This window comes from Mustelus asterias, chromosome 3 (genome assembly GCF_964213995.1).
Source record: "Mustelus asterias chromosome 3, sMusAst1.hap1.1, whole genome shotgun sequence".
Taxonomy (NCBI): domain Eukaryota; kingdom Metazoa; phylum Chordata; class Chondrichthyes; order Carcharhiniformes; family Triakidae; genus Mustelus; species Mustelus asterias.
Window position 1 is genome coordinate 70895820 of NC_135803.1, and position 27581 is coordinate 70923400.

Consider the following 27581-nt stretch of genomic DNA (forward strand, 5'->3'; position numbering starts at 1 on the left):
GTTCCCTTATAAACAAACAAAATGCTTGGCTTCTTAATATAAAGCATAGGTTTCAAGGATTGCATTACTGTCCAGACCCCAGGGTGTATTCCAATACAGGCTAAACAATAGGCTACAGTATCATGAACATCTACTAAAACTATTCTTTCTCTTCTCTCCAGCAGTTTCGTGACTTATGTTTTGTGTGCAGTTCTATATACTGAATACCCTATGATACCTCACTTAAGCAACCATTCACATAGCAGGTGAGGTAATTTCAACTATAGTATTCCCTCCTGGCCAACAATGAAATTGTTCTTGCCCAATGTCCATATGCACCTGTCCCAACCACAAAAATGGGACTCCGAGGTGTGTGGTCCCCTTCCTGAACCAGCGATGATCTGGCCAGTTACAACTCCCACAACTATTGCCCGAGTGGTGACCAGTTGACTCACTGCAGCCACTGGGGCTATTGGTCAAAACCATACCAAGCAGTGCCCTTACCAACCTGAGCTACCAGGAGTGCTGTTCTGTTTAATTGGGTGTGTCCTGACAAGTGAGTGGTTTCTTGTGTATGTCAGGTGTTAATTTGCAAACTGTTGTTGTAAATCTCTTAAAGCTGTTATCAGATTATTTGTAGTTATTAAAAGATTTGCACATGAAGAGGTGTAACCTTGATGAGAATTTGCTGTGCTGACAATGCCCTGTAAGCTTCTCAGGCTGACGGGTGTGCGAAGATTTACTCAAACTTGCCAGAAGATTTCAGATCTTGGACACGTGAATGGGAATTATGAACCATCTTCCAATGGCTTAGGGATAGTTCCAGCAAATCTTCCTTACTATAAAGGACTCCAGTTTCCATTTCTAGGTGCTACTGTTGGGTTCACCTGGCCTCTGAGAAGAAGACTTCTTACGTGGCGTGCCTGCAGGCCAAGAGTAGCTACTTGTCCAAAGGGATTGTCCAGGAGGTGTTGAAGGCTGTTGACTAGCTGACTTCTGTGTTTCTGTTCGTAGGCTTTTCAGGTACTCATTCAAGAAGTTCCCAGTGTTTATTTTCATTGTTTCATTGTTGTTTGATTGAAAATTATTGCTGCGGCTGAGAGTTTTAGCAAAGAGCTCCCAGGAGGTTTGTCACTCAGTTTATTTAAAAACATCACTTTATTTTGAAAAGCATCACTGTTAAAGATAAACTTAGCACCCTGTTTGTAGTCATGCCTCTGATCTGTCTCAATCTTTCTATTGCTAAGTGTTACTCTTAACATTGCTCCGATGTCAAAAAAAGTCTTCTAATTTGAATGCAGCATTGTCATTCCATTCTAATACAGCATGGGAGGTTTTGTCGAACACCATTTCTGCTTGCTTACTTTTTCTCATTTCTCACGCAATTAGCAATACAAATGTTAAGTGCTGATAGTGTGAATGGGGCGCATATGTGATTCTGCAGTGGGGAAGCTTCTGGGTGTGTAATCTACTGTTGGCAGGTACAGGTGGGCTATGAAAGAGCTTCCCAGACAAACAGGGAGGCTGTGCACCTCAGCCAAAACTTACCTTCCCATTCCATTGCAATTAATATAAGACTTGAGGGCACAAAGGATGTTTTTCAAAACTAAATTTCACTTGCAAGTATTTCACGTTACATTAGTTTCATTTTATTTGTGTGTGCATCATTGTTATTTGTTGAGACTAGCATGGTCTTTTTTTATATTTTTCAAGGGATGTGGGTGTTGCTGATTAGACCAGCATTTATTGCCCATCCCTAATTGCTTTTGAGAAGGTGGTGGTGAGCTGACTTCTTGAGCTGCTGCAGCCCCGGTGGTGTAGGTACACCCACAATACTGTTGGAGAGGGAATTCCAGGATTTTGACCCAGCAGCAGTGAAAGAATGGCAATATATTTCCAAGTAAGGATGGTGAGTGGCTTGGAGGGGTCTTCCAGGTGGTGGTGTATCTGCTTTTCCTTCTAGGTGGTAGTGGTCATGGGTTTGAAACATGTTGTTGAAGGAGCTGAGTTGCTGCAGTCCATCTTGCAGATAGTACACACTGCCGCCACTGTGCATCGGTGGTGGAAGGAGTGAATGATTGTGGATGTGGTGCCAATCAAGTGGGCTGCTTTGTCCTGGATGGTGTCAAGCTTCTTGAGTGTTGGAGATGCACTCATCTAGGCAGTGGAGAGCATTCCATCACACTACTGACTTGTACCTTGTTGACTGTGGACTGTGTTGACTTTGGGGAGTCAGGAGATGAGTTACTTGCCACAGAATCCCTTGCCTCTGACCTGCTCTTTGAAGGCACAGTACTTATATGGCTAGTTCAGGTGAGTTTCTAGTCAATGGTAACCCCCCTGGATGTTGATTGTAGGGGATTCAGCAATAGTAATGCCATTGAATGTCAAGGGGGAAGATGGTTAGATTGTATTCTGTTGGAGATGGTTGGTGCCTGGCACTTGTGTGGCATGAATGTTACTTGCCACTTGTCAGCTCATTCATTGTCCAGGACTTGTTGCCTTTGGACATGGACTGCTTCATTATCTGAGGAATAGCAAATGGTGCTGAACATTGTGCAGTCATCAGTGAACATCCCCCCTTCTGATCTTATGATGGATGGGAGTTCATTGTTGAAGCAGCTGAAGATGGTTGGTCCTAGGACACTAGCCTGATAAATGTCTACGATGATTTCCTGGAACCAAGGAAGTTCACTAGGTTGATTCTGGATATAGCGGGATTTTCTTATGAGGAGAGATTGAGTAGGTTGGGCCTGTACACATTGGAGTTCAGAAAAATGAAAGGTGACTCTATTGAGACATATAGGATTCTCGGGATTGACGGGCAGATGCTAAGAGGTCGTTTCCCCTTGTGGGGGGAAGTCTAAGATCAGAGGGCATAATCTCCGAGTAAGAGGCTCATTTGATTTGATTATTATTGTCACATGTATTAGTATACAGTGAAAAGTATTGTTTCTTGCGCACTATACAGACAAAGCATACCGTTCATAGAGAAGGAAACAAGAGAGTGCAGAATGTAGTGTTACAGTCATAGCTAGGGTGTAGATAAAGATCAATTTAACGCAAGGTAAGTCCATTCAAAAGTCTGACAACAGCAGGGAAGAAACAGTTCTTGAGTCGGTTGGTACATGACCCTGACAGAAGAAGGTGGAAGAGAGAATGTCCGGGGTGTGTGGGGTCCTTAATTATGCCGAAGCAGCGGGAAGTGGAGACAGTGTCAATGGATGGGAGGCTGGTTTGCGTAATGGATTGGGCTACATTCACGACCTTTTGTAGTTCCTTGCGGTCTTGGGCAGAGCAAGAGCCATACCAAGCTGTGATACAACCAGAAAGAATGCTTTCTATGGTGCATCTGTAAAGACTGGTGAGAGTCGTAGTTGATATGCCAAATTTCCTTAGTCTTCTGAGAAAGTAGAGGCGTTTGTGGGCTTTCTTAACTATAGTGTCGGCATGAAGGGACCAGGACAGGTTGTTGGTGATCTGGACACCTAAAACCTTGAAGCTCTCGACCCTTTCTATTTTGTCCCCGTTGATGTTTACAGGGGCATGTTCTCCTTTACGCTTCCTGAAGTCTATGACAATCTCCTTCATTTTGTTGACATTGAGGGATAGATTATTGTTGCCACACCAGTTCACCAGATTCTCTATCTCATTCCTGTACTCTGTCTCATCATTGTTTGAGATCCGACCTACTACAGTGATGTCGTCAGCTAAGATAGAGATGAGGAAAAATGTCTTCTCTCAAAAGGTAGTAAATTTATGGTATTCTTTACCGTAGAGGGTTGTAAAGGTTGGGTTGTTAAGGTTGGGTTGTTAAGTATGTTCCAGACTGATCTAGACAGATTTTTAATCAGTAAAGGAATCAAATGTTATGGGCTAAGGCGAGAAAGCGGAGTAGAGGATTTTCACATCAGATCAGTCATGATCTCATTGAATGGCGGAGCGGATTTGATGGGTCAAATGGTCCACTTCTGCTCCTATGTCTTATGGTCTTTGGTCTGAGATGACTGACCGCCAACAACCACAACCATCTCCTTTCTGCTAAGAATGACTCCAACTAGCAGAGAGGTTTCCCCTTTCCTCACTGGTTCCAGGTTTGCTTAGATTCCTTGATGCCACGTTCAGTCAATTTGGCCTTCAAGTCAAGGGAAATCACTCTCAACTCACCTCTGGAGTTCAGCTCTTTTTCCATGTTTTAATGAAAGCTGTAATGAGGTCAGGAGCTGAGTGGACCTGGTGGAATCCAAACTAAGCATCAGTGAGCAGGTGATTGCTAAGCAAATGCCATTTGATGATCCCTTCCATCACTTTACTGATGATCGAGAGAAAACTAATGACCAGATTAGATTTGTCCTGCTTTCTGTGTATAGGACATACCTGGGCATTTTTCCACATTGTTGGGTAGATGCACTGGAATAGTTTGGTTAGGGATGTGATAAGTTCTGGAGCAGAAGCCTTCAGTACTATTGCTGGAATATTGGCAGGGCCCATAGCCTTTGCAGTGTCCAGTACCTTCAGCCATTTCTTGATATCATGTGGAGTGAATCAAATTTGCTGAAGATTGACATCTGAGATGCTGGGGAGTTGCGGAGGAGGCCGAGATGGATCATCCAGATCAGTAAGGACGTGTGATCAGTGAGGGGAGAGTTCAGCCTAAGAGAGACAGAGACCGAGTGAGTATATTTGGGGAATTTGGTTCAAAGTGGAAATTTGGTATATAGGAGGCAAGGAGTGCTTTTGGCAGGTTTACTGCAGAAAGTGTGATTAAGATAGAGTGCTGGGAGATGGGTAATTAAGGAAAGAAGGGAAGGAGATATACTTTTTCTTCTTGTTTTCTAACTTTCTCAGCTTTCAGAAAATGGCCTTAGCCTGCTACAGGAGAAGAAGCTAGTTATTTGGTGAGGATCTGACAAGTGACTACAGTTTAGTTCATTCCTAAGCTTCCAAGTAGTCTTGCAACTGGTGGTAAGGAAATTAAATATATAAAAGTGAAATATAAAATTGAATAAAATAATTAAATAGTTAATTGGCATGCATTAACAGGTGGTGTGTTACAGCTGCAGCATGTGGGTACTCCTGGATGCCCGTTTAATCCGTGACAAACACATCTACAGTAAGTGTTTGAAGTTCAAGCAGCTTTGGCTCAGAGTTCATGAGCTAGAGGCTGAAGTTCTAACACTGTGACATGTCAGGAGGAGGGGGGAGGTTACCTGGATTCTTTGTATCAAGAGGCAGTCACACCTCTTAGGACAGAATCTTTTGATTTGGTCTGTTTTCAGGGACAGTAGGGTGTGACTGCAGGTGAGGCAGGTAAGGGACAAGAGCACAGGAGCCTCAGCCTTTACAATTGTCCAACCGGTTTGAGGTTTTTTCAGCTTGTTCGGGTGAGAGTGAGGGCTGCAGGTTGGATGAGCTAACTAACCATGGCATCGTGGTACAGGAAGCTATTCAAGCGGGAGAGGGGAGGAATGAATGTAGTACTAGTAGGTATAGTATAGTCAGAGAGATCTTTGTGCAAAGAGCATGAGTCCAGATGGCTGTGTTGCCTGCCCAGTCCCAGGGTTCGGGAATATCTGCTCAGGGCTAGAGTGGCAGGTGCAGTGGGAGGGGGAGGACCAGTCGTTCCGCTCCATGTATATACCAATGACATAGGCAGGTCAAAGAAGGAGGTTCTGCATAGTCAATATGAGGATCTTGGAACTAAGGAAGCAGAACCTCAAAGGTCATGATCTCTAGATTATTACCTGAGCTAAGTGCAAATTGGCATACGACAAATCAGATTAGTGAAACATAAGAGTGGCTTAAAGACTGGTGTGGGAGGAAAGGGTTCCGGTTCGTGGGGCGCAAGCACCAATACTGGGGAAAGTGGGATCTCTACCTTTGGGACAGTCTACACCTGAACCATGCTGGGACTCATGTTCTTGTGGGCCACATAACTGGGAAGTAGAGAGAGTTTTAAACTAAATTATTTGAGCAAGGTTTCAAATTTGGGAAGATCTGCTAAATCAAAGATCAGAGACAAGGCAAAAGAGAAAGGTGTTATTACGGGAAATGAAAAACAGACCATTACAGGAAGAGATAGAAAGTACAAATCTGACAGTAAATCAACAGATGAGATGAGAGATGAGAAAAAAAGATAAAAGGATAAAACTAAAAGCTCTGTATCCAAATGCACAAAGTGTTTGATACAAAACAGATTAACTGAGAGCGCACATTAAAATAAGTACAATTTGATAGCCTTTATGGAGACCTGGCTGCAGGAGGACATAGATTGGGACCTGAATATTGAAGGGCACAAGATACTTGAGAAGGACAGGGAGTGAGGAAAAAGTGGAGGGGTGGCTCTGTCAGTCAATGATGTTATTAGCACAATAGGGCGGGATGGCCTAAGTTCAGGAAATCAGGATATGGAAATAGTTTGGGTAGAGATGAGAAATGGTAAAGGTAAGAAGTTACTTGTGGGAGTTGTGTACAGGCCCCCGCCTAATAGTAAGCTCATGGTAGGGTAGAGCATAAAGGAAGAAATAATTGGAGCTTGTCAGAAAGGCACAGAGATCATCATGGAAAATCTTAATTTACATGAAGACTGGAAAAGTCAGATGGAGAAAGGTAGCCTAGATAAGGAGTTAATTGATTTGTTTGGGATAGTTTCTTAGAACAGCACATTCAGAGAGCAGGCCTGGTATTGTGTAGTGAGGTGGGGATAATTAACAGTCTCGTTGAAGACACCCCTGGGTAGTAGCGAGCAAAATATGATTGAATTTTAGTTACAGTTTGAGGGAGAGAGACTATGACACTATGGGTGGGATTTTACGCCCTCGCTCCTCCTGAAACCGTAAAATCCTGCCCAAGGTTAACGGACCTTTCCATGATCTGCCCCTCGCTCACTCTGACTCCCATGGCAGGCGGGAGTGGTTGGAGTGATGTTACGGTATTGAAAGAGTGGAAGAGGGATCTAGGAGAGGACATAGGGTGTGATTGAGGGTGTGGAGAGTAAAATGGGAAGGGGCATGTGAACTGGGTGTGGTGTAGGAGGACTGGTGGGAACAATCAGTTAAGGTAAGAAAATTAAGAGCCCAAAGGCTGGTATCATACAGGCCACATGTGAATCCATCTCTGGGTATTGATTGGCAGTGTCCTTACAGGATTTTGAGTTCCTACAACATTTTAATTAACCCTGCTGAGAGTGTCCTTGGACGCTCTGCTGTACAGTGCAGAGATGGGAGGGTCAGCTGGGACTGAAGTTCAGCCATATCCCACACAGTGGTGAAACTGGACACTTAAGTAAACACTAAATAAAAAGTGAACAAAAATATCACATTGTTTCTTCCAAAATAAAGTATCAAACATACAAACGAGGAGCAGGAGTAGGCCACTCAGCCCATCAAATTTGCTCTGCCATTTAAAAAGATCATGGCTGATCTGACAGTAACCTCGAATCTGAATTCCGCCTACTCCCGATAACCTGCCACCCCCTTGCCTACCAAGAATCTATCGACTTCTGCCTTAAAAATATTCAAAGATTCTGCTTCCACCTCCTTTTCAGAAGAGAGTTCCAAAGACACTCAACCCTCAGAGTGAAAAGATTTCTCCTCATCTCCATTTTAAAAGAACGACCCCTTATTTTTAAACATTGACCCTTCATTCTAGATTCTCCCACAAGAGGAAACGTCCTTTCCACATTCACCCTGTCAAAACTCCTCAGAATCTTTTATGTTTCAATTAAGCTGCCTCTCACTGTTCTAAACTCTAGTGGATACAAGCCTAGATTGGCCAACCTTTCCTCATAAGACAGCCCACCCATTCCTGGTGTTAAACCTTCTCTGAATTGCTTCCTATGCATTTACATCCTTTCCTAAATAAGGTCACCAATGTTGTACACAGTACTTCAAATGTGGTCTCATTTGTGCCCTTTACAACCGAAGCTTAACCTCCCTACCTCTGTATTCAATTCCCTTTGCAATAAACAATAACATACCATTAACTTCCTTAATTACTCGTTGTGTCTGCATATTAGCCTTTTATAATTCATGCACTAGGACACCAGGATCCCTCTGCACCCTCCAATTTCTCACCATTTAGATAACATGCTTCTTTTTTATTCTTCTTACCAAAATGGACAATTTCAAATTTTCTCACATTATATTCCATTTGCTAAATCTTTGGCCACGCACTTAACCTATCTGTATATTTTTGCAGCCTCCTCTTTGCAAATTACTTACCTATCTGTCTTTGTGTCATCACCAAATTTGGCAACCATCCCTTCATCCAAGTCATTTATATAAATTGTAAAGAGTTGAGGTCCCAGCACTGATCCCTATCATTCATTGCTGTTCCTTATATCCTGTTCAATCTTCTGACCTGCCACCTGTCTTTGCACGATCAAATGTGTTTCATTAAGTTTGATACTATATTTAACCTTTTTAGTTAACCATGGATGGTGGGTCCGTCTCAAAGGCTTTTCCTTACTTGTTGGAATGTATCTATTCTGTCTGAAATATCCCATCAAATGTTTGCCATTGCATCTCTGTTGACCTCTCCCTTAACCTAATTTGCCAATTCACTTTAGCCATCTCAGCATTAGTGTCCTCATGATTGCCCAGAATTAAGTTTAAAAACACAGGCCGCCCCTGCCTGCCTCACCGATGACTCACCCTTCCTGGTTCCTAGCCTCCATTCAAGCTGCTAATCTCCTGCTCCCCTCTCTTGAGTTAAACAAGGGATAAAATGATTTAATCTATCAAATGATTGAAAATTCTAAACATCTTTACATCTCTATTAAATTTCTCCTTAACATCCTTTGCTCTAGAGGGAAGAAGTCCAGTTGCTCTTGTCTCTCTGTATAACTCATGATTTACTCTAGTAAATCCCCTTGTACTCTAAACCTTTGACAGCTTTAACAGAGTGTCCAGACTTTGCCACAATATTCCAGTTAGGAGCTAACCAGTGTTTCAAAAAGATTAAGCCTATCCCACCCACTTTTGTAATCTATGCTTTAGTCATAAAACCAAAGATCCATCTGCTTTTGAATAGCTTTCTCGCATTGTCCTGCCATCTTCAAAGATTTGTCTATATATTTGTATTTGAGCCAGAGTGTGAAAGGACAGTGTCCGACCCAATGTCCCATCCAGTCCCAGGGTGTGAAAGGCCTGTGCCTGAACCACTGTCCTCTCCAGTCCCAGAGTGTGAAAGGACAGTGTCTGACCCACTGTCCTCTAGTTTCAGAGTGTGAAAGGATAGTCTCTGACCCACTGTCCTGTCTAGTCCCAGAGGGCGAAAGCATAGTGTCTGACCCACTGCCCCTGCAGTCCCAGAAAGTGAAAGGCCTGTGCCTGACCCACTGTCCTCTCCAGTCCCAGAATGTGAAAGGAATTAATCAGTGCATAGTCCTGGTTCCTTGCTTGGATGTTCTTTTTATTATTCTGCTGTGTATGAAAGATCCTATTTTTGAGGAGTTGATCAAGATTATTTTTTTGCCTTTTCTTCCACCCAGGTTCCACATTTACCATACAGTGACATTGCACAAAGGATGAGTGCTAACAAGAAAAACGTTGTCTACAAAAAACTGTCTCGTGACAAAGCGGTTTGTACTTTTTCTTCTTCTCTTTCTTGCCTCTTTTTTCTTCTCAGAACACAAGCAAACGGAACAAGAAAAGTTTTTGCTGTGCATACAAGCTCTATACAATCTACCATGCTATGGAACCTAACCATAGAATACAATATAAGGGGAATCAAAAATTTCAGACTGATTGAAAAGAAAACACTAATTGGTTGGCAAGTGAACTCTGATTGGTAGAGGCATTACCATGGAGAATGCACAAGTTGATGCTGATCGACAGTTAACTGCCAAGCATTGTTTGAAATTTAAACCAGACAGCTTGCCCATTGTGAATTATTTATTTATAAACTTACAGACTGTACCCAACCAGTCTGTAGTTGCAAAATGCAATTCATAGCATCCATAATTATATGTGATTCCAAGATTGGACAACATTTGGTAAACAATCCTCAGTCTGCTAAGAAAAATGCTGACGACCAATTTAAAAGTCAGTCAGGCTCGATGCGTGGCCATTTGCATGTACAGGAAGCTACATATATTACACAGTGCCCTGTTCTGTGCAGTCAGAAAGAACATGCACACACATTGTGCCTGTTTCAGCTGAACAAAATAAGTGACAGCCATTCACTGGTTCATTCCTCAGAGTAATGCCGTGACCAATTAGAGTCAGGACATGCCAGGACCTGCAGCACCAGGCATCCCAAGTCCAGGAAAACTGGGCACCCCAGAATTCTCAGGAACAGCTTGAGGAAAAAGACCATAGATTCACCTTCTGCTATCTTCATAGTTGCATGATGCAGAGATAATTGATTAACTAATTAAGATAATTATTTTCAGTGAATTAGTCCATAAAGACCAAGACATGAGACATGGAAAACTGCTATGTTGGAAAGCAAAGGTCTAAATTCACTTGCTTCTCCTGAGCACTTATCATTAGTTGTGCCTCAAATTATTCATGTATTGTAACCCAAAATACAATTTTACTACATAAATTGTTCTAAGTTGCCTTTGAATCAATCACTGTGTTAACTGCTAATCAAGGCATTTGATAAGGTGCTCCATGCAAGGCATATTGAGAAAGTGAGGGGGCATGGGATCCAAGGGGTCATAGCTTTGTGGATCCAGAACTGGCTTGCCCACAGAAGGCAAAGAGTGGTTATAGATGGGTCATATTCTGAATGGAGGTCAATCACCAGTGGAGTGCCCAGGGATCTGTTCTGGGACCCTTACTCTTTGTGATTTTTATAAATGACCTGGATGAGGAAGTGGAGGGATGGGTTGGTAAGTTTGCTGATGACACAAAGGTTGGAGGTGTCGTGGATAGTGTGGAGGGATGTCAGAAGTTGCAGCGAGACATTGACAGGATGCAAGACTGGGTGGAGAAGTGGCAGATGGAGTTTAACCCAGATAAGTGTGAGGTGGTTCATTTTGGCAGGTCAAATAGGATGGCGGAATATAATATTAATGGTAGGACTCTTGGCAGTGTGGAAGATCAGAAGGATCTTGGGGTCCGAGTTCATAGGACGCTCAAAGCAGCTGTGCAGGTTGAGGCTGTGGTTAAGAAGACGTATGGTGTACTGGCCTTCATCAATCGAGGAATTGAGTTTAGGAGTTGTGAGATAATGTTGCAGCTATATAGGACTCTGGTCAGACCCCACTTGGAGTACTGTGCTCAGTCCTGGTCGCCTCATTACAGGAAGGATGTGGAAGCCATAGAAAGGGTGCAGAGGAGATTTACAAGGATGTTGCCTGGGTTGGGGGGCATGCCTTATGAGGATAGGTTGAGTGAGCTCAGCCTTTTCTCCTTGGAGAGACGAAGGATGAGGGGTGACCTGATAGAGGTGTATAAGATGTTGAGAGGTATTGATCGAGTGGACAGTCAGAGGCTTTTTCCTAGGACTGAAATGGTTGCCACAAGAGGACACAGGTTAAGGTGCTGGGGAGTAGGTACAGAGGAGATGTCAGGGGTAAGTTTTTCACTCAGAGGGTGGTGGGTGCGTGGAATGGGCTGCCGGCAACGGTGGTGGAGGCGGATTTGATAGGGTCTTTTAAGAGACTTTTAGATAAGTAGATGGAACTTAGTAAGATAGAGGGTTATAGGTAAGCCTAGTAATCGCTAAGGTAGGGACATGTTCGGCACAACTTTGTGGGTTGAAGAGCCTGTATTGTGCTGTAGTTTTACTATGTTACTATGCTACCACCTTCTCCATGTGTAATCTATCCATCAATTGACCACACACTCAACAAAGTAATATTCCCAGAGAATAGTATGGAATTTACCACCACCTCGAATGTAAGCCATGTCCTTCAGTTCTCCTGGTCTAAACAGGGGGAACTGGGCACAGATAGCAGGATATATACAGTGCTAGGCATGAGGGTTAAAATATGAATAGGGAAATAATCTAGTAGGACAAGCATTAATCTGGCAACTGTAAATTTGGGCTTTGGAAGCCTGCAGATTTAATGGGGAAGAACAAGCGATGTGCTTAAGGACTTCTCCATTTTGCAGGCCATGGGAAAGAATAGGTTGGAGTGGGAGATGGTGCCTTGCGTCTTGATTGAAGCATGTTGATGATGTAGTAGGTGGAGGAGGAGGGGTAAGGAGTGACTTGGAGATGGACTGATGACGAAGAGAAGAGAATCAAGTGAAACACTAACCATCCTAGCGTCATATAAAGAAAGGAACATAGGAACAGGATTGGACCACTTACCCCTCGAGTCTGTGCACTTAACCTACCAATATCCTTTTGTCAGCTGCTTTTATCCTTCTCGCAACTTGCCTTTCCACCTAATTTTGTGTCGTTTGCAAATTTGGCTGCAGTATATTTGCTTCCTTCTTCCAAGTCCTTAATATATATTGTAAACAGTTGCACTCCCAGCATTGATCCCTGTGGAAGCCCACTAGTTACAGGTTGCCAACCTGAAAAAGAACCCCTTATCCCCACTTGCTGTTTCCTGCCCTTTAGCCAATTCTCTATCCATGCAAATATACTACCTCTAACACCATGAGCTCTTATCTTGTGACCTAACCTTTTGTGAGGTACTTTGCCGAACACGCTCTGGAAGTCCAAATACAACACATCTACTGGTTCCCCTCTATCCATTCTGGTTGAGACTTACTTGATAAGCTAATGAATTAGTCTCCCTTTCATGAAGCCATGCTGATTCTGCTTCATTAGGTTATGAATTTCCAAATGTGCTGCTTCTACGTCCACAATAATTGATTCTAATATTTTTGCAACAATGGATGTTAGGCTAAATGGTCGTTACCCACTTTTTGATTTCCTGCATTTTTGAATAGGAGTGTCACATTTGCAGTTTTTCAATTGTCCAGCACTTCTCCAGAATCCAAAGAATTTTGGAAAATTACAACCAATACAACCACTATCACTGTAGCTACTTCTTTTAGGAACCAAGAATGCCATCAGGGCCAGGGAACTTATCTGCTTTTAGCCCCATTAGTTTGTCTAATACTACTTCTCTATACTGTCCCCATCTCCACACTCCAGTTTTAAACACCACAATGTCCCTATTTCTTTACAGCAGTTATTTTAAAATCTATACTCTCTCTCTCTGGATCCTGAACTTCCTATCTCACAGACCACAATCAGTAAGGTTAGGCACAACACCTCCTCCATGATCATCCTCAACACTGATGCCCCATGAGGCTGTGTTCTCAGCCCCCTATTATAATTCTTATACATCTATGACTATGTGGCCAAATTCCCCTCCAATTCAATTTTCAAGTTTGCTGACGACACCACCGTAGTGGGCTGGATCTCAAACAGTGACAAGACAGAGTACAGGAATGAGATAGAGAATCTGGTGAACTGGTGTGGCAACAATAATCTTTCCATCAATGTCAACAAAATGAAGGAGATTGTCATCGACTTCAAGAAGTGTAAAGCCCCTGTCTACATCAATGGGGACAAAGTAGAAAGGGTCGAGAGCTTCAAGGTTTTAGGTGTCCAGATCACCAACAACCTGTCCTGGTCTCCCCCTGCCAAACTATAGTTAAGAAAGCCCACCAACGCCTCTACTTTCTCAGAAGACTAAGGACATTTGGATGTAAGCTACAACTCTGTTCAACTTTTAAAGATGCACTGTAGAAAGCATTCTTTCTGGTTGTATCACAGCTTGGTGTGGCTCCTGCTCTGCCCAAGACCGCAAGGAACGACAAAACATCGTGAATGTAGCCCAATCCATCACGCAAACCAGCCTCCCATCCATTGACTCTGTCTACACTTCCTGCTACCTTGGCAAAGCAGCCAGCATAACTAAGGACCCCACACTCTCCGGACATTCTCTCTTCTACCTTCTTCCGTCGGGAAAAAGATACAAAAGTCTGAGGTCACGTACCAACCGACTCAAGAACAGCTTCTTCCCTGCTGCTGTCAGACTTTTGAATGGACTTACATTGCATTAAGTTGATCTTTCTCTATACCCTAGCTATGACTGTAACATTACATTCTGCACTCTCTCGTTTTCTTCTCTATGAACGGTATGCTTTGTCTGTATAGCGTGCAAGAAACAATACTTTTCACTGTTAATACATGTGACACAAAATCAAATCAAAATCTCTAATCCAATTATTGTAAACTCTACACTGTCCCTATCTCTATTCTTGTTACTTTAAACTCCACACTGTCGCTATCTCAACACTCCAGTTTTAAACTCTATACTGTCCCTATTTCACTACATGAGTTACTTTAAAATCTACACTCTTCCTCTCTCATCCAATTGTTGTAACCTCTACACTCTCCCCATTTCGATACTCCAGTTATTTTAAACTCAATATCCCTATCTCTATGCTCCAGTTATTTTAAACTCCACACAGTCCCCCTATCTCTATACTCCACAACACCTCCTCCATGATCATCCTCAACACCGATGCCCCATGAGGCTGTGTTCTCAGCCCCCTATTATAATTTTAAACTCTGCACTGTCCCTATCTCTATACACAGTAAGAAGTTTAACAACACCAGGTTAAAGTCCAACAGGTTTATTTGGTAGCAAAAGCCACACAAGCTTTCGAGGCTCTGAGCCCCTTCTTCAGGTGAGTGGGAATTCTGTTCACAAACAGAACTTATAAGACACAGACTCAATTTACATGAATAATGGTTGGAATGCGAATACTTACAACTAATCCAGTCTTTAAGAAACAAAACAATGGGAGTGGGGAGAGCATCAAGACAGGCTAAAAAGATGTGTATTGTCTCCAGACAAGACAGCCAGTGAAACTCTGCAGGTCCACGCAACTGTGGGAGTTACAAATAGTGTGACATAAATTCTGATTCTAGGATCGCATGATAAAGACTCAGGAGGAAAAAAGCAGAAATATTTATGTGAAATAGTGTGACATAAACCCAATATCCCGGTTGAGGCCGTCCTTGTGTGTGCGGAACCTGGCTATCAGTTTCTGCTCCGCGACTCTGCGCTGTCGTGTGTCGCGAAGGCCGCCTTGGAGAACGCTTACCCGAATATCAGAGGCCGAATGCCCGTGACCGCTGAAGTGCTCCCCAACAGGAAGAGAACAGTCTTGCCTGGTGATTGTCGAGCGGTGTTCATTCATCCGTTGTCGCAGCGTCTGCATAGTTTCCCCAATGTACCATGCCTCGGGACATCCTTTCTTGCAGCGTATCAGGTAGACAACGTTGGCCGAGTTGCAAGAGTATGTACCGTGTACCTGGTGGATGGTGTTCTCACGTGAGATGATGGCATCTGTGTCGATGATCCGGCACGTCTTGCAGAGGTTGCTGTGGCAGGGTTGTGTGGTGTCTTGGTCACTGTTCTCCTGAAGGCTGGGTAGTTTGCTGCGGACAATGGTCTGTTTGAGGTTGTGCGGTTGTTTGAAGGCAAGAAGTGGGGGTGTGGGGATGGCCTTGGCGAGATGTTCGTCTTCATCAATGACAACACCAGTTATTTGAAATTCCGCATTGTCCCTATCTCTGTGCTCCAGTTATTTTAATCTCTACACTGTCCCCATCTCTATACTCTGGTTATTTTAAACTCTGCACTGTCCCTGTTTCCTTATTCATTTAAACTCTCCAATGTTTTTTTTTGTTCCTTTACTAAATTGACTTGCTAAATTCTGTTGACATGGTTTATTTTTCTGCTATTTTCTGTTTGGATTACTTGACAGCAGGTTAAAGGATGCATTCATTTAATGGAAAAGGTATAGCAAGAAATTGTCTTATAATATTGCCAATCATTTCTAACTACACTATCTGCTTTAATTCTTTTATAGATTGCCACTTATTTAAGCAAAAGAAACTTTGTGGATCATGGCAGCCATACTGACCCTGTGGGTAAGTGAATCGCTGACTGGTCTTTCCTGTTCCACAATAACACGGTAATTTATCATTTTCTTCCACTTTTAACCACATCAAAGTATTAGGAAGAGTTCCTACTGCAGGTCGGTGCAGACTCGATGGGCCGAATGGCCTCCTTCTGCACTGTAGGGTTTCTATGATTTCTATGAATCCAATCTGTCTTCCTGCTCTCAGATCTCACTCCAGGCTGTGAGTGCCATAGACCGCCTGGAAAATCTAATTCTGTGGGGTAGTGTCCATCACTCTGGGGTCTGACTGTGGGGTAGTGTCCCTCACTCTGGGGTCTGACTGTGGGGTAGTGTCCATCACTCTGGGGTCTGACTGTGGGGTAGTGTCTCTCACTCTGGGGTCTGACTGTGTGGGGTAGTGTCTCTCACTCTGGGGTCTGACTGTGTGGGGTAGTGTCTCTCACTCTGGGGTCTGACTGTGGGGTAGTGTCCCTCGCTCTGGGGTCTGACTCTGTGGGGTAGTGTGTCTCACTCTGGGGTCTGACTCTGTGGGGTAGTGTCCCTCACTCTGGGGTCTGACTGTGGGGTAGTGTCCCTCACTCTGGGGTCTGACTGTGGGGTAGTGTCCCTCACTCTGGGGTCTGACTCTGTGGGGTAGTGTACCTCACTCTGGGGTCTGACTATGTGGGGTAGTGTCCCTCACTCTGGGGTCTGACTCTGTGGGGTAGTGTCCCTCACTCTGGGGTCTGACTGTGGGGTAGTGTCCCTCACTCTGGGGTCTGACTGTGGGGTAGTGTCCCTCACTCTGGGGTCTGACTCTGTGGGGTAGTGTACCTCACTCTGGGGTCTGACTCTGTGGGGTAGTGTCTCTCGCTCTGGGGTCTGACTCTGTGGGGTAGAGTCTCTCACTCTGGGGTCTGACTCTGTGGGGTAGTGTCCCTTATTTGGAGGTCTCACTCTGACACACTATATATTTTCACTGGCAGAACGATCAGTAACCAGAGATTTAATGCAATTGGCAGAAGAACCAGAGAAGTTGACTAGGAGATTTGTCTTTACTCAGTGAGCTGTTGTGACCTAGAGTAAGTGGCTGGAAGCAGGTTCAACAGTAACTTTCAAAAACAAATTGGATACTTACTTGAAAAGAAAATATTTGTCAGGTTATGGGGAAAGAGTAGATGAGTGGGACAAATTGGATAGCTTTTATGAAGCGCTAGCACACGCAGGATGGAATGTAGACTCCTTCCTTGCTGTACAATTCGATGACTAACTGAATCTTGCTCTTTGAAAGTGTCAGCTCATGATTGCGTACAGGTTCCACTTGTAGCCTCTTGGTAACTGACTCAAGTGGCTAGTCTAGCAAGCCTAGGCAATGAATGTCCAGTGTTAGTTTTACTGTGGCTAACACCATAGCTTAAACCAATTCTGTCCTCCCGCAAAGTCCCCATACATGCACTTTCCACAAGACATCAGTGGCGAAGCCTCTGGCAGATTTTTTTAATATCTCAAATTCATTTGTGTCTGTAGTGCTGGTGTTTAAATTGATTGAAGGTGTGTGGACTTGGCTTTTGTAGTTTACATCTTTACTTTGGGTTGAGAAGGGCTGGTTGAGTGGGCCTGAGGGAAGTTATGAATTGCCATTATGGGATGCACGGGCATCATGTAAAGTCGGTGTAACCAATATTCTGCTTCTCTCTGTAGATGGCGTGCTGCTGGTGGACACCGGTTACTTAAAGGAACAAAAGGGTGAGTTCTGTGCCATCAGCAGTATGAGAAGGGCCCTCTCCGCTTGTGAAGTGAACCAGTTCACACAGTCATCATGTCTTCACACCACTGATTGAGTTTTTACAGGAAAAAAACTCCAAATAAAATTTAGCCCCAAAATACTCAGCACACTTTTGAAAGTGGATTTGGATCAGAGTTAGTCTCCAACACAGTGGAATGAGACCCAGAAGTGACAGCTTCTGATATCTGACGTTAGAGACAAATATTTTACTTACCCACTCGCCTACCCACTCTCTTTTGTCCCGGGTTTAATGGAGGTGTTGATCGTTTAAAAACCTCATTTTATTCTTATTAATTCCCAAGATGTCAGAAAGGCTCCGATTTATTACCCGTTGTCACTTGCCTTGAGAAGGTGGCACCGATGTTGGAACTTCTTAAGTGAGTGCTGCACTAACAGAAGTGCCATCTTTTAATTAAGATAATAAACCAAGACCCTATCTGCCCAGAAAAATGGATATTAAGGATCCTATGAAACTTCCTCCCTGGTGTTTTGGCCAATATTTGTTCTTCAATCAAACATCACTAAAACAGATTATGTGATCATTAACATGTTGCTGTTTGTGGGACTTTTCTGTGCACATGTTAGTTTCCTGAGTTTCCTACATTAAAACAGTGACTATGCTTCATTATTTTATTAAATACTTGGGAATGCCCTAAATTTATGAAAGGTGCAATAGAAATTCAAGCCCTTCTTTCATTCTTGAACCATTAGTGGTGTTATCTAGTGGCTTTCTCGATCACTTCAGTGATAGGGGGCCAGATCTGAAATGCCAAGGTATATTACGGAGTCAGACTGGACCCCAACAATTTTCTATTTTGGCATAAATATGAGGAAAGGATACTTTGCCTCAGGAGTGATTCCACTGAAAAGTTAGGGATCGTTTTATCAAAACAAACTTTATTCATAGCACAATTTAAATATATCTCTAAAACAATGGAGCAGTTTAACTCTTAAACGTTGAACAATCTTTAAACATGAAAAGAGACAAACTCAGCCTCTAACTTATTACTATTCAGTTCCAATTAAGCAATATTTCTCTTATAGACTCAAACCCCATTTTAAACATAGTCAGCAAATCCAAGCATACTTGCTTTGACTTGGTAACCGCCTTGGAGTTTTCAGAGAGGTGTTTTCAGGGACAGAGAGCTTCCAGGCTTCTTCCTTTAACTAGCTGCAGTCAGCAACTACCTTTTTAAAATGAAAATGAAACTTCTTTTCTTCTACAAGCCTAGCTCCTCCCATTTCTAGTCTCACATGACTCTGTCCCTGTATACCTAACTCTCCTGATCACTTTAATCAAAAAGCACCCCATTAAGCCTTCTGTTAAATAGACGCTTACATGACTAAAATGAGTAATTGGGCTACTTTCTCAGCATCTGCTGCATTCCTTCCACACAAACTGATTCTCTGTAGAAAAATACTGCAGCCATGATCCTACTGGCTCGCCACACTTGCCAATCAATGCGGCAAGCCAGTAAGATTGCATGCAAGGCCAGAAATTGGGTTCGTACCCGGTTTGGCACCATGCACATAGTTCCCGGCCTGATTAGCATATTAGGGCGGCACAGTGGTTAGCAGTGCTGCTTCACAGTGCCAGGGACCTGGGTTCGATTCCCGGCTTGGGCCACTGTCTGTTCGGAGTCTGCATGTTTTCCCCATATCTGTGAGATTTCCTCCAGCTGCTCCGATTTCCTCCGACAGTCCAAAAGACGTGCTGCTTAGGTGCATTGGCCATGCTAAATTCTCCCTCAGTGTATCAGAACAGGCACCGGCGTGCGGCGACTCGGGGATTTTCACAATAACTTCATTGCAGTGTTAATGTAAGCCTACTTGTGACACTAATAAATAAACTTAAACTTAAAACTTAATGTCATGATATGCATGACATTAACGTGTCCTGCGCGGCATCTTACAGTGTCACGGATGCTTACCATGTCGCCAGCGTGATGTCACGCTGGCAAAAACCACTGATGGTTTCCATCAGCGGAGGCCAGATGTGATGGCGACACCAGAGGGATTAGATGGTTCAAAATCGGGCCTGAATTTTGACTTTTGTTTAACATTCCTTTAATTTCACTTCAGAATTCACAAACAGATTTCAATGAATAGCACATTTGTAAATGGACTTGGCATTACACCTTTATTTTGGGTTGGGAAGGACTGGCTGTGCGGGCCTGAGGGAAATTTTAAATTGCCATTATGGGATGCAAAGGCATCACGTAAAGTCACCATTCAGAAATAGTCCACACTTGTATGCAAATTGCCCCACTTTTAGAACACTGTGGTTTCAGGCATGAGGTGCTGATGAGGAGAACATGCAAGTAGGTAGAATATTTTGTCAGGTCTCCAAGGGCAGCCATTTTGGAGCTGCTTGAATATATTTTGTCGGCACAAACTGACCCCACTTGCTTCCTGAAGATCCCACTGACCTGCTGTGTATTTCCCCACTATCACTTCTTTCTTCAATTCTTCCTATCTGTCTAATCTTATGCTCTTGATCTATCCTCAGTTTATTGCAGATTGAACTGTATTTTCCACTATGGATCAGAGGACATAGAGATGATTGGCCAGGCATTTAGAAGAGACCTATATGTCTCCACAATCCAGGTGTACCCTCCAACAGGCGAGCAGGCAAAACCCCTGACCAAGGCACAGGAACGTCTGATAAAGAAGATCGGAGACAAAGCTTTGCCCTTCTGCTTTGAGGTGTGTTCTGCAACCTGCATTAGCAACAGAAAAGACTTTGGTTGAGCAGGATTTCAGCTGATGGGGTGGGAAGAGTTGGTTGAGCAGAGGGCTTGATATCATGGCCATTCCTACCAAAATGAACCAGATTATCATCTGGATTCCAGTTCATCACTGCAGCCAAATCACCAAGTTAATAAAACTTCCCAAATATGGGAGCAGGATTCGAGCCTCAGGCACACTCAGGTTTTATGGAAATTCCCATGTGATTGAATGAAATAGAGTGCGTGGCACACAAAGTTGATCAAGTATCTGTAAGGCAGCTTCAGCCATGGAAGCGACGTGGTCATTTCCTGCAAGGTCAAAGGAGCTTGACTAGAAAGGTCACTGTGTGAAGAAAGGCTGGGGTGAAGCATCAAAATAAGGGAACAGCTAATGAAGAGGAATGCAAACGAAGTGAGGCTACTACTCTAAGCGTTAGATTATCTGATTGCCACAGTTAACATTTATGTCTTTCCCTTTAACAGTTCCCAAACCATCTTCCCTGTTCTGTATGTCTTCAGCCTGCTGTCAACGACCCAGAAAAGGTAAGATCTGAAAGTTCTCCAGAGTGAGTGTAGGGCACACTGTGAGCAAAAAGGAAGCAGTTGGAAGTCACATTGGTACCAATGATATTGGGAGAATTTCAGGAGTTAGGAAGAAGATATTAAAAAAGACCTCAAGCGATTACTCCAATGCCACATGCTCACCTGTATAGAAACAAGAGGGCAAGTGCATGTAAATGCATAGGTGGAGAAGTGATGCAGATCAGGGAAGAGATAATTTGGGGAGAAACCAGGCATATTCCTTTAAAGGGAAAAGAATGAATTTCCAAAGCTAATGCTCCATGGATGGCAAAGAAAAAAAAATCAAATAAAATAGATAAAGGAAGTGCATGACAAATATTAGGAGCAGGATTCAGTTAATGACCAGGAAGATTATGGAAAGTACAGGAGGGAATTGAAGATGCTAATGTGGGAGGTAAAGAGAGTTTATGAGAACAAATTAGCAGCTAAGATTAAATTGAACACAAAAGATTTTATAAACATATAGGGCAGTATTTTCCAGGCCCACTGGCAACAGGGAGCCTGGCAGGCAGTCAAACTCAGTTTCCCGACGATTGGATGAACCTTAGCAATTATATTCTCAGCATTTTAAAGGTGATTTGAACTTCTCGGCAAACAATGGTAGGAGGCTCTTTCTCATGTGTTAGCACAAAATGTATGCTCATTAAAAGGTCATTTCACCAGAATTAGGTTCCCTGCCAGCGAGAAATTAGAAAGTTCACATTCCCAACTGCATGTAACTGATGTGTACCTGGCGAGTTAGATTTCTATAGTTAATGGTGAGCTGCCACTGCATTATCCTCTTTGGGAAGTATCTATAAATGCCAGAGTACATTTGAATCTGGGTGGTGGCAGTGCAAATTGCATGGAGGATGGACCAAAAAAGGGAGGAAGGTTTAGCAGGGTTGGGTGGAGTACTGCCTGGACAAAGTTGAAAGGGAAAGTGCAGTTTTTCCGGGTGTCCTTTAAATATGGCGCATAGACATTCAATCCTCATGAGGTTAAAAATGGGGATGGTGAAGTCCTGCCTGCCCCTGATGCAAGAATCAATGAGCTCTGGGCTTTTTGCAGATGCATATGCAATAAGCTGAACAGCCATTCTGTCCCACAGAAGAAATCGCACACACTTCCACAGCCACCATCAAAATTAGACTCCAGAATGAGATTCCAGCCACAAAGTACAGCAGTTCTATAGTAGATCAAGGGCGACTCAATGTGGGTTGAATTAACAAAGACTTTATTGCCAACAATAAATAATTATATATACAAAAGATCAGACTCCTCAACCTCATTCCTAATTGGCTCAGCTTCCTGCCTTGACAATTCATAGGCTCTGGCCCGATCACATGGCCCTCAGGTAACGCCCTCTTAAAGGGTTACGCTACCATACTCCTTCCCTCTTAACTCCAGAATTTCCCTATAGAGGAACAAAGAACAGGATTCGTAAGGTAAATAATTTTTTTCATAAAAAGGCAACAGGAATATTCCATGGAAAAATACATCATAAGTTTAGTCCGTCCAGAAACTTCCGGGCTCTGGTAGAGTGCCTCAGTTCTGTGGTAGGCTCTTTGTAATTTGAAGGATCAGACCAGACAGAGGCAAACGACAGACCTATCAACCCAAGGTCTAGGTGCTCTTCAGTAGCTGCTGGCTTCTCAGTTACCATGAGCATTGGTTGCTCTGGTCCCATATTCTCAACCGAAATCCCAATAATGTAGCCTGACACCTTCAAAATTACAGCACCAGTGGCCTCTTGATCCCTTATGTCCATCATTGCTGTCTTCCTTAGATGGTCTTTTACTTTCTCTTCCAAAAGATGTGATCCTTTTATATTGACCCTAAAACCTAAAAATGTGACTTTCTCTGATTGGAATGTACATTTCTCCCATTTCAATTTCACAACTGCTTCTTTAAACTACCCCAATACTTCAAATTTGATCTATATTCTTCAGGCAAGGTACGCCATCAAGACAAACCACTAAGTTAGGTCTGCCTTGTGATAGTCTCTCCATTGTACATTGGAAAATGGCACAGGCTGATAATACTCCAAAAGGCAACCTTGTATACTGATACAGTTCCTTATGAATGTTGATTGTAACCAGCCTTTACGAATCCTCATCCAACTCCATGCTGATAGGCATGTCTGTGGTCTAATTTTGTATATTTTAAACCTCCGGCTAGTTTTGTGTAGAGATCTTCAATTGTAGGAATGGGGTATCTATCTATCTGAGCTGCTCTATTGACGGTTAATTTGCAATCCTTACAAATTCTTACGATACGATCCGGTTTAAGGATGGGGACTATTCGTGCAGTCCATTCAGAGAATTGTGTGGGCTTTATGATACCGAAATCTTCCAACCTCCTGAGTTCAACTTCAACTTTCTGATGAAAGGCATCAGGCACTGGATGGCCCCCAAAAAATGTAGGCGTTGCACCCGGATTCAGGTAGATTTTGGCTTTAGCTCCCGGTATACATCCTAATTCATCTGGAATACCTCAGAATATCCTGAAAACCTCCATCTCACACGTTTAATACTTCCAGTGTTATTTGCTTTAACCAACCACGGCCCATTAGACAAGGTCTGTGACCTTTAATTACCAAGACTGGGACGTCGCCATTTGATTCTGATATGCCACTGTGACTGTGCCCTTAAAGGGCCACGCTACCATAAGTTCACTCAGGAAATAGTTCTTCAGGACCCGCAGGGAAATCTTCACATAGAGCACATATGGCAAAAGTACTAAAATAATGCTTTACATCATACTTCACAAAGGAAATGGCTGACATGAGAGTTACACTAAAAGAGAGGGAAGGTAGTAAGAGGATAGTAATAGATAGAGAAGACATATTAAACATTACTGAAAGTTGGTAAGTCACCTGGTCCAGATGGAATACAGGAACATCTGAGACACTGGTCACAATCTTTCAAATCTTATTAGATACAGGAACATTGCCAGAGAACTGGAGGATTGCTAATGGTACCACAATTAAGAAAGGATAAACCAGAAAAATACAGTTTAATCAGTCTAAAATTGATGATGGGAAGTTATTGCAAAAGATGTACAGGGAAAAAATAAATTTTGATTTGAAAAGGCATGGGTTAATCAGTGAGAGCCAGCATGGATTTACAAAAGGAAAATTGTGTCTTGACTAACTTGGTTGTATCAAAGAACAAAGAAAGAACAAAATATAAAGAAAGAACAAAGAAAAGTACAGCACAGGAACAGGCCCTTCGACATTCCAAGCCTGACTTATCATGATGCCTTAACAAAACTAGAAAAATACCTTCTGCCCTTAATCGGTCTGTATCCCTCTATTCCCTCCCTATTCATGTACCCATCCAGATGCCTCTTCACTGTTGCTAATGTGCCTGCTTTCCCTACATCCTCTGGCAGTGTTTCCAAGCACCCCACTCTCTGCATGAAAAACTTCTCCCACACATCTCCTTTAAACTTTCCCCCTCTCACCTTGAACCTGTGCCCCCTTGTAATTGACATTTTCACCCTAGGAAAAAAACCTCTGAATATCCACCCTATCTATGCCTCTCATAATTTTGTAGACCTTTATCAGGTTTTCCCTCAGCCTCTGTCTTTCCAGTGAAGGCAATCCTAGTTTGTTCAACCTCTCCTCTTAGTCAACACCCTCGAGACCAAGCAACATCCTGGTGAACCTTCTTTGCACGCTCTCCAAAGCTTCCACATCCTTCTGGTAGTGTGGTGACCAGAACTGCACGCAATACTCCAAATGAAGCCTGACCAACCTTTTATATAGTTGCAACATGATTTCCCAACTCTTGTACTCAGTGCCCCGGCCGATGAAGGCAAGCATGCCATTTGCCTTCTTAATCACCTTGGCCACCCATTGTTGCCACTTTTAGGGAACTATGGACCTGCACGCCCAGATCCCTATGTATGTTAATGTTCCTAAGGGTTCTGCCATTTACAGTATAATTCAAATGCATTACCTCGCATTTGTCTGGATTGAACTCCATATGCCATTTCTGTGCCCAAGTCTCCAATCTATCTATATTTTGTTGTATCTCTGACAATCCCCAGCACTATCAGCAACTCCACCAATCTTCGTGTCATCCACAAACTTACTAATCAGACCACCCATATTTTCCTCCAAATAATTTATATATACTACAAACAACAGAGGTCCCAGCATTGATCCCTGCAGAACACCACCAGCTACAGATCTCCATTCTGAAAAAACACCTTCCACCACTACTCTGTCTTCTATAATCAAGTAAGAGTTTTAGCAACACCAGGTTAAAGTCCAGCAGGTTTATTTGGTAGCAAATGCCATTAGCTTTCGGAGCGCTGCTCCTTCATCAGATGGAGTGGAGATCTGCTCTCAAACAGGGCACAGAGACACAAAATCAAGTTACAGAATACTGATTAGAATGCAAATCTCTACGGCCAACCAGGTCTTAAAGATACAGACAATGTGAGTGGAGGTAGCATTAAGCACAGGCTAAAGAGATGTGTATTGTCTCCAGACAGGTCAGCCACTGAGATTCTGCAAATCCAGGAGGCAAGCTGTGGGGGTTACTGATAGTGTGACATAAACCCAACATCCCGGTTTAGGCCGTCCTCATGTGTGCGGAACTTGGCTATCAGTTCACACACATGAGGACGGCCTAAACCGGGATGTTGGGTTTATGTCACACTATCAGTAACCCCCACAGCTTGCCCCCTGGACTTGCAGAATCTCAGTGGCTGTCCTGTCTGGAGACAATACACATCTCTTTAACCTGTGCTTAATGCTCCCTCCACTCACATTGTCTGTATCTTTAAGACCTGGTTGGCTGTAGAGATTCGCATTCTAATCAGTATTCTGTAACTTGATTTTGTGTATCTGTGCCCTGTTTGAGAGCAGATTTCCACTCCATCTGACGAAGGAGCAGCGCTCCAAAAGCGAATGACATTTGCTACCAAATAAACCTGTTGGACTTTAACCTGGTGTTGTTAAAACTCTTACTGTGTTTACCCCAGTCCAACACCGGCATCTCCACTTCTATAACCAAGCCAGATCTGTATCCATCTAGCCCGAATCCCATGTGATTTTAGTTTTTGTATCAGTCTGCCATGTGGAACCTTGTCAAATGTCTTGCTAAAGTCCATGTAAACTACATCCACAGCCCTTCCCTCATCAGTTATCTTTGTCACCTTTTCAAAATACTCAAGCAACTTGGTGAGACGTGACTTTCCCTGTACAAAACCATGCTGCCTGTCACTACTAGTCCATTTTCTTCCTGTCCCTCAGTATCTTCTCCAAAAGCTTCCCCATCACTGATACTAAGCTCACCAACCTATAATTTCCTGGATTATCCTTTGATGAGAACTCCTGGAAGGCATTTGACAAAATGTTACACAGGAGACTTGCTACGAAGATGGAATATAGATTATGAGGAAGTAATAGTCTGGGTGTGGAGTAAAACAGAACATTTTGGAAAGCTCAGGAGGTCTGGGAGCATCTGTGGAAAGAGAAACATAGATAATGTTTTGAGTCTGCATGGTTCGACTTTGGAACCTGATGGAAGAGTAATATTTGGACTCAAAACATTAACTGTTTCTCACTTCGTAAATGCTGCCAGTCTTTGAGTTTTCCAGTGCTTTCTGCTTGTATTTCAGACATCTAGAGTCCACAGTATTTTTGCTTTTATTTTAGTATGGGTATGGAATTGGCTCAGTGTAAAAAGCAGACTTGGTGGCAGATGGAAGTTTTTCAGATTGGTTTGCTTTGGAATCCATCATTCTTCAACTTTTATAAACGATCCAGACTCGGGCATAGGGAGCAGCATTATAAAGTTTGCAGGTAATATAAAACTTGACCAAGTGGTAGATAGTCATAAAGATAGTTGGAAATTTCAGGATGTCACAGACAGAATAGGGCAAAATCATGGCAAATATGGTTCAATACAGAGAAATGCTAAAAGAAGCACTTTGGACAGACTTTGATAGAAAGGCAGTGTACTATAAATGAGACTATTTTAAATCAGGTGAACAAAGAGACCTTGGGGAGCATATACACAAATTATTAAAGGTGTGAGTCAAGTTGATAATGTGATTAAGAAAGAATCATATGAGTTACTTGGGTTTTTTAATGGAGGCACAGAATCTAAAAAGAAAGAGATCAGACTGGAACTTACTAAATCACTGGTTAGGCCTCAGCTGGAATTTTGTGGACAATTCTGGGCATCAGACTTCAGGAAAGGCCTTAGAAAGTGTTCAATGGAAGTTTATCATGGCTAAGGGACTTCAGTTAGGGCGAGGAGTTGGAAAAGTTAGGACTGTTCTCCTTGCAATGGACATGGTAAGGGGAGACCAAACAATGGTTTTAAAAATGAGAGTTTTGACAGAGTAAAGTCATATTCAACTTAGAGCATTAACTCTCTCCACAGATGCTGCCAGACCTGCTGAGTATTTCCAGCACTTACCGTTTTTATCCCTGTGGATAATAGGTCAATAAAGGTCACAGACTATCTAGTCCTAGTCTCTTTGTATTCTTCCTTGTCATACTTTCCCTACTTTCCATCCACTTAGTCTGAGTTCCTTTCAATTATTCCCTTGTCTTTATGATGTCTCATTAGTGTTCAGTTTCTTGTTTCTAAGTGGAGCAAACTGGAGATTATCGATTGAAGGTAGTCACAAAGAAATTAAATAGGGAATTCATAACAGTTT

The 27581-nt window shown here is 42.9% G+C and overlaps 1 protein-coding gene across 1 annotated transcript in view; it reads left to right on the plus strand.

Annotated features, from left to right (window-relative positions):
- Positions 1-6414: 6414 nt before the first annotated feature.
- Positions 6415-27581, plus strand: part of LOC144491828 (S-arrestin-like) — a 47416-nt gene continuing 26249 nt past the window's right edge. The window contains exons 1-6 of the mRNA XM_078210120.1: positions 6415-6423; positions 9473-9562; positions 15786-15846; positions 17520-17564; positions 20114-20310; positions 20817-20876. Coding sequence (XP_078066246.1) covers positions 6415-6423; positions 9473-9562; positions 15786-15846; positions 17520-17564; positions 20114-20310; positions 20817-20876 — 462 coding nt within the window. The remainder of the gene's footprint in view (positions 6424-9472; positions 9563-15785; positions 15847-17519; positions 17565-20113; positions 20311-20816; positions 20877-27581) is intronic.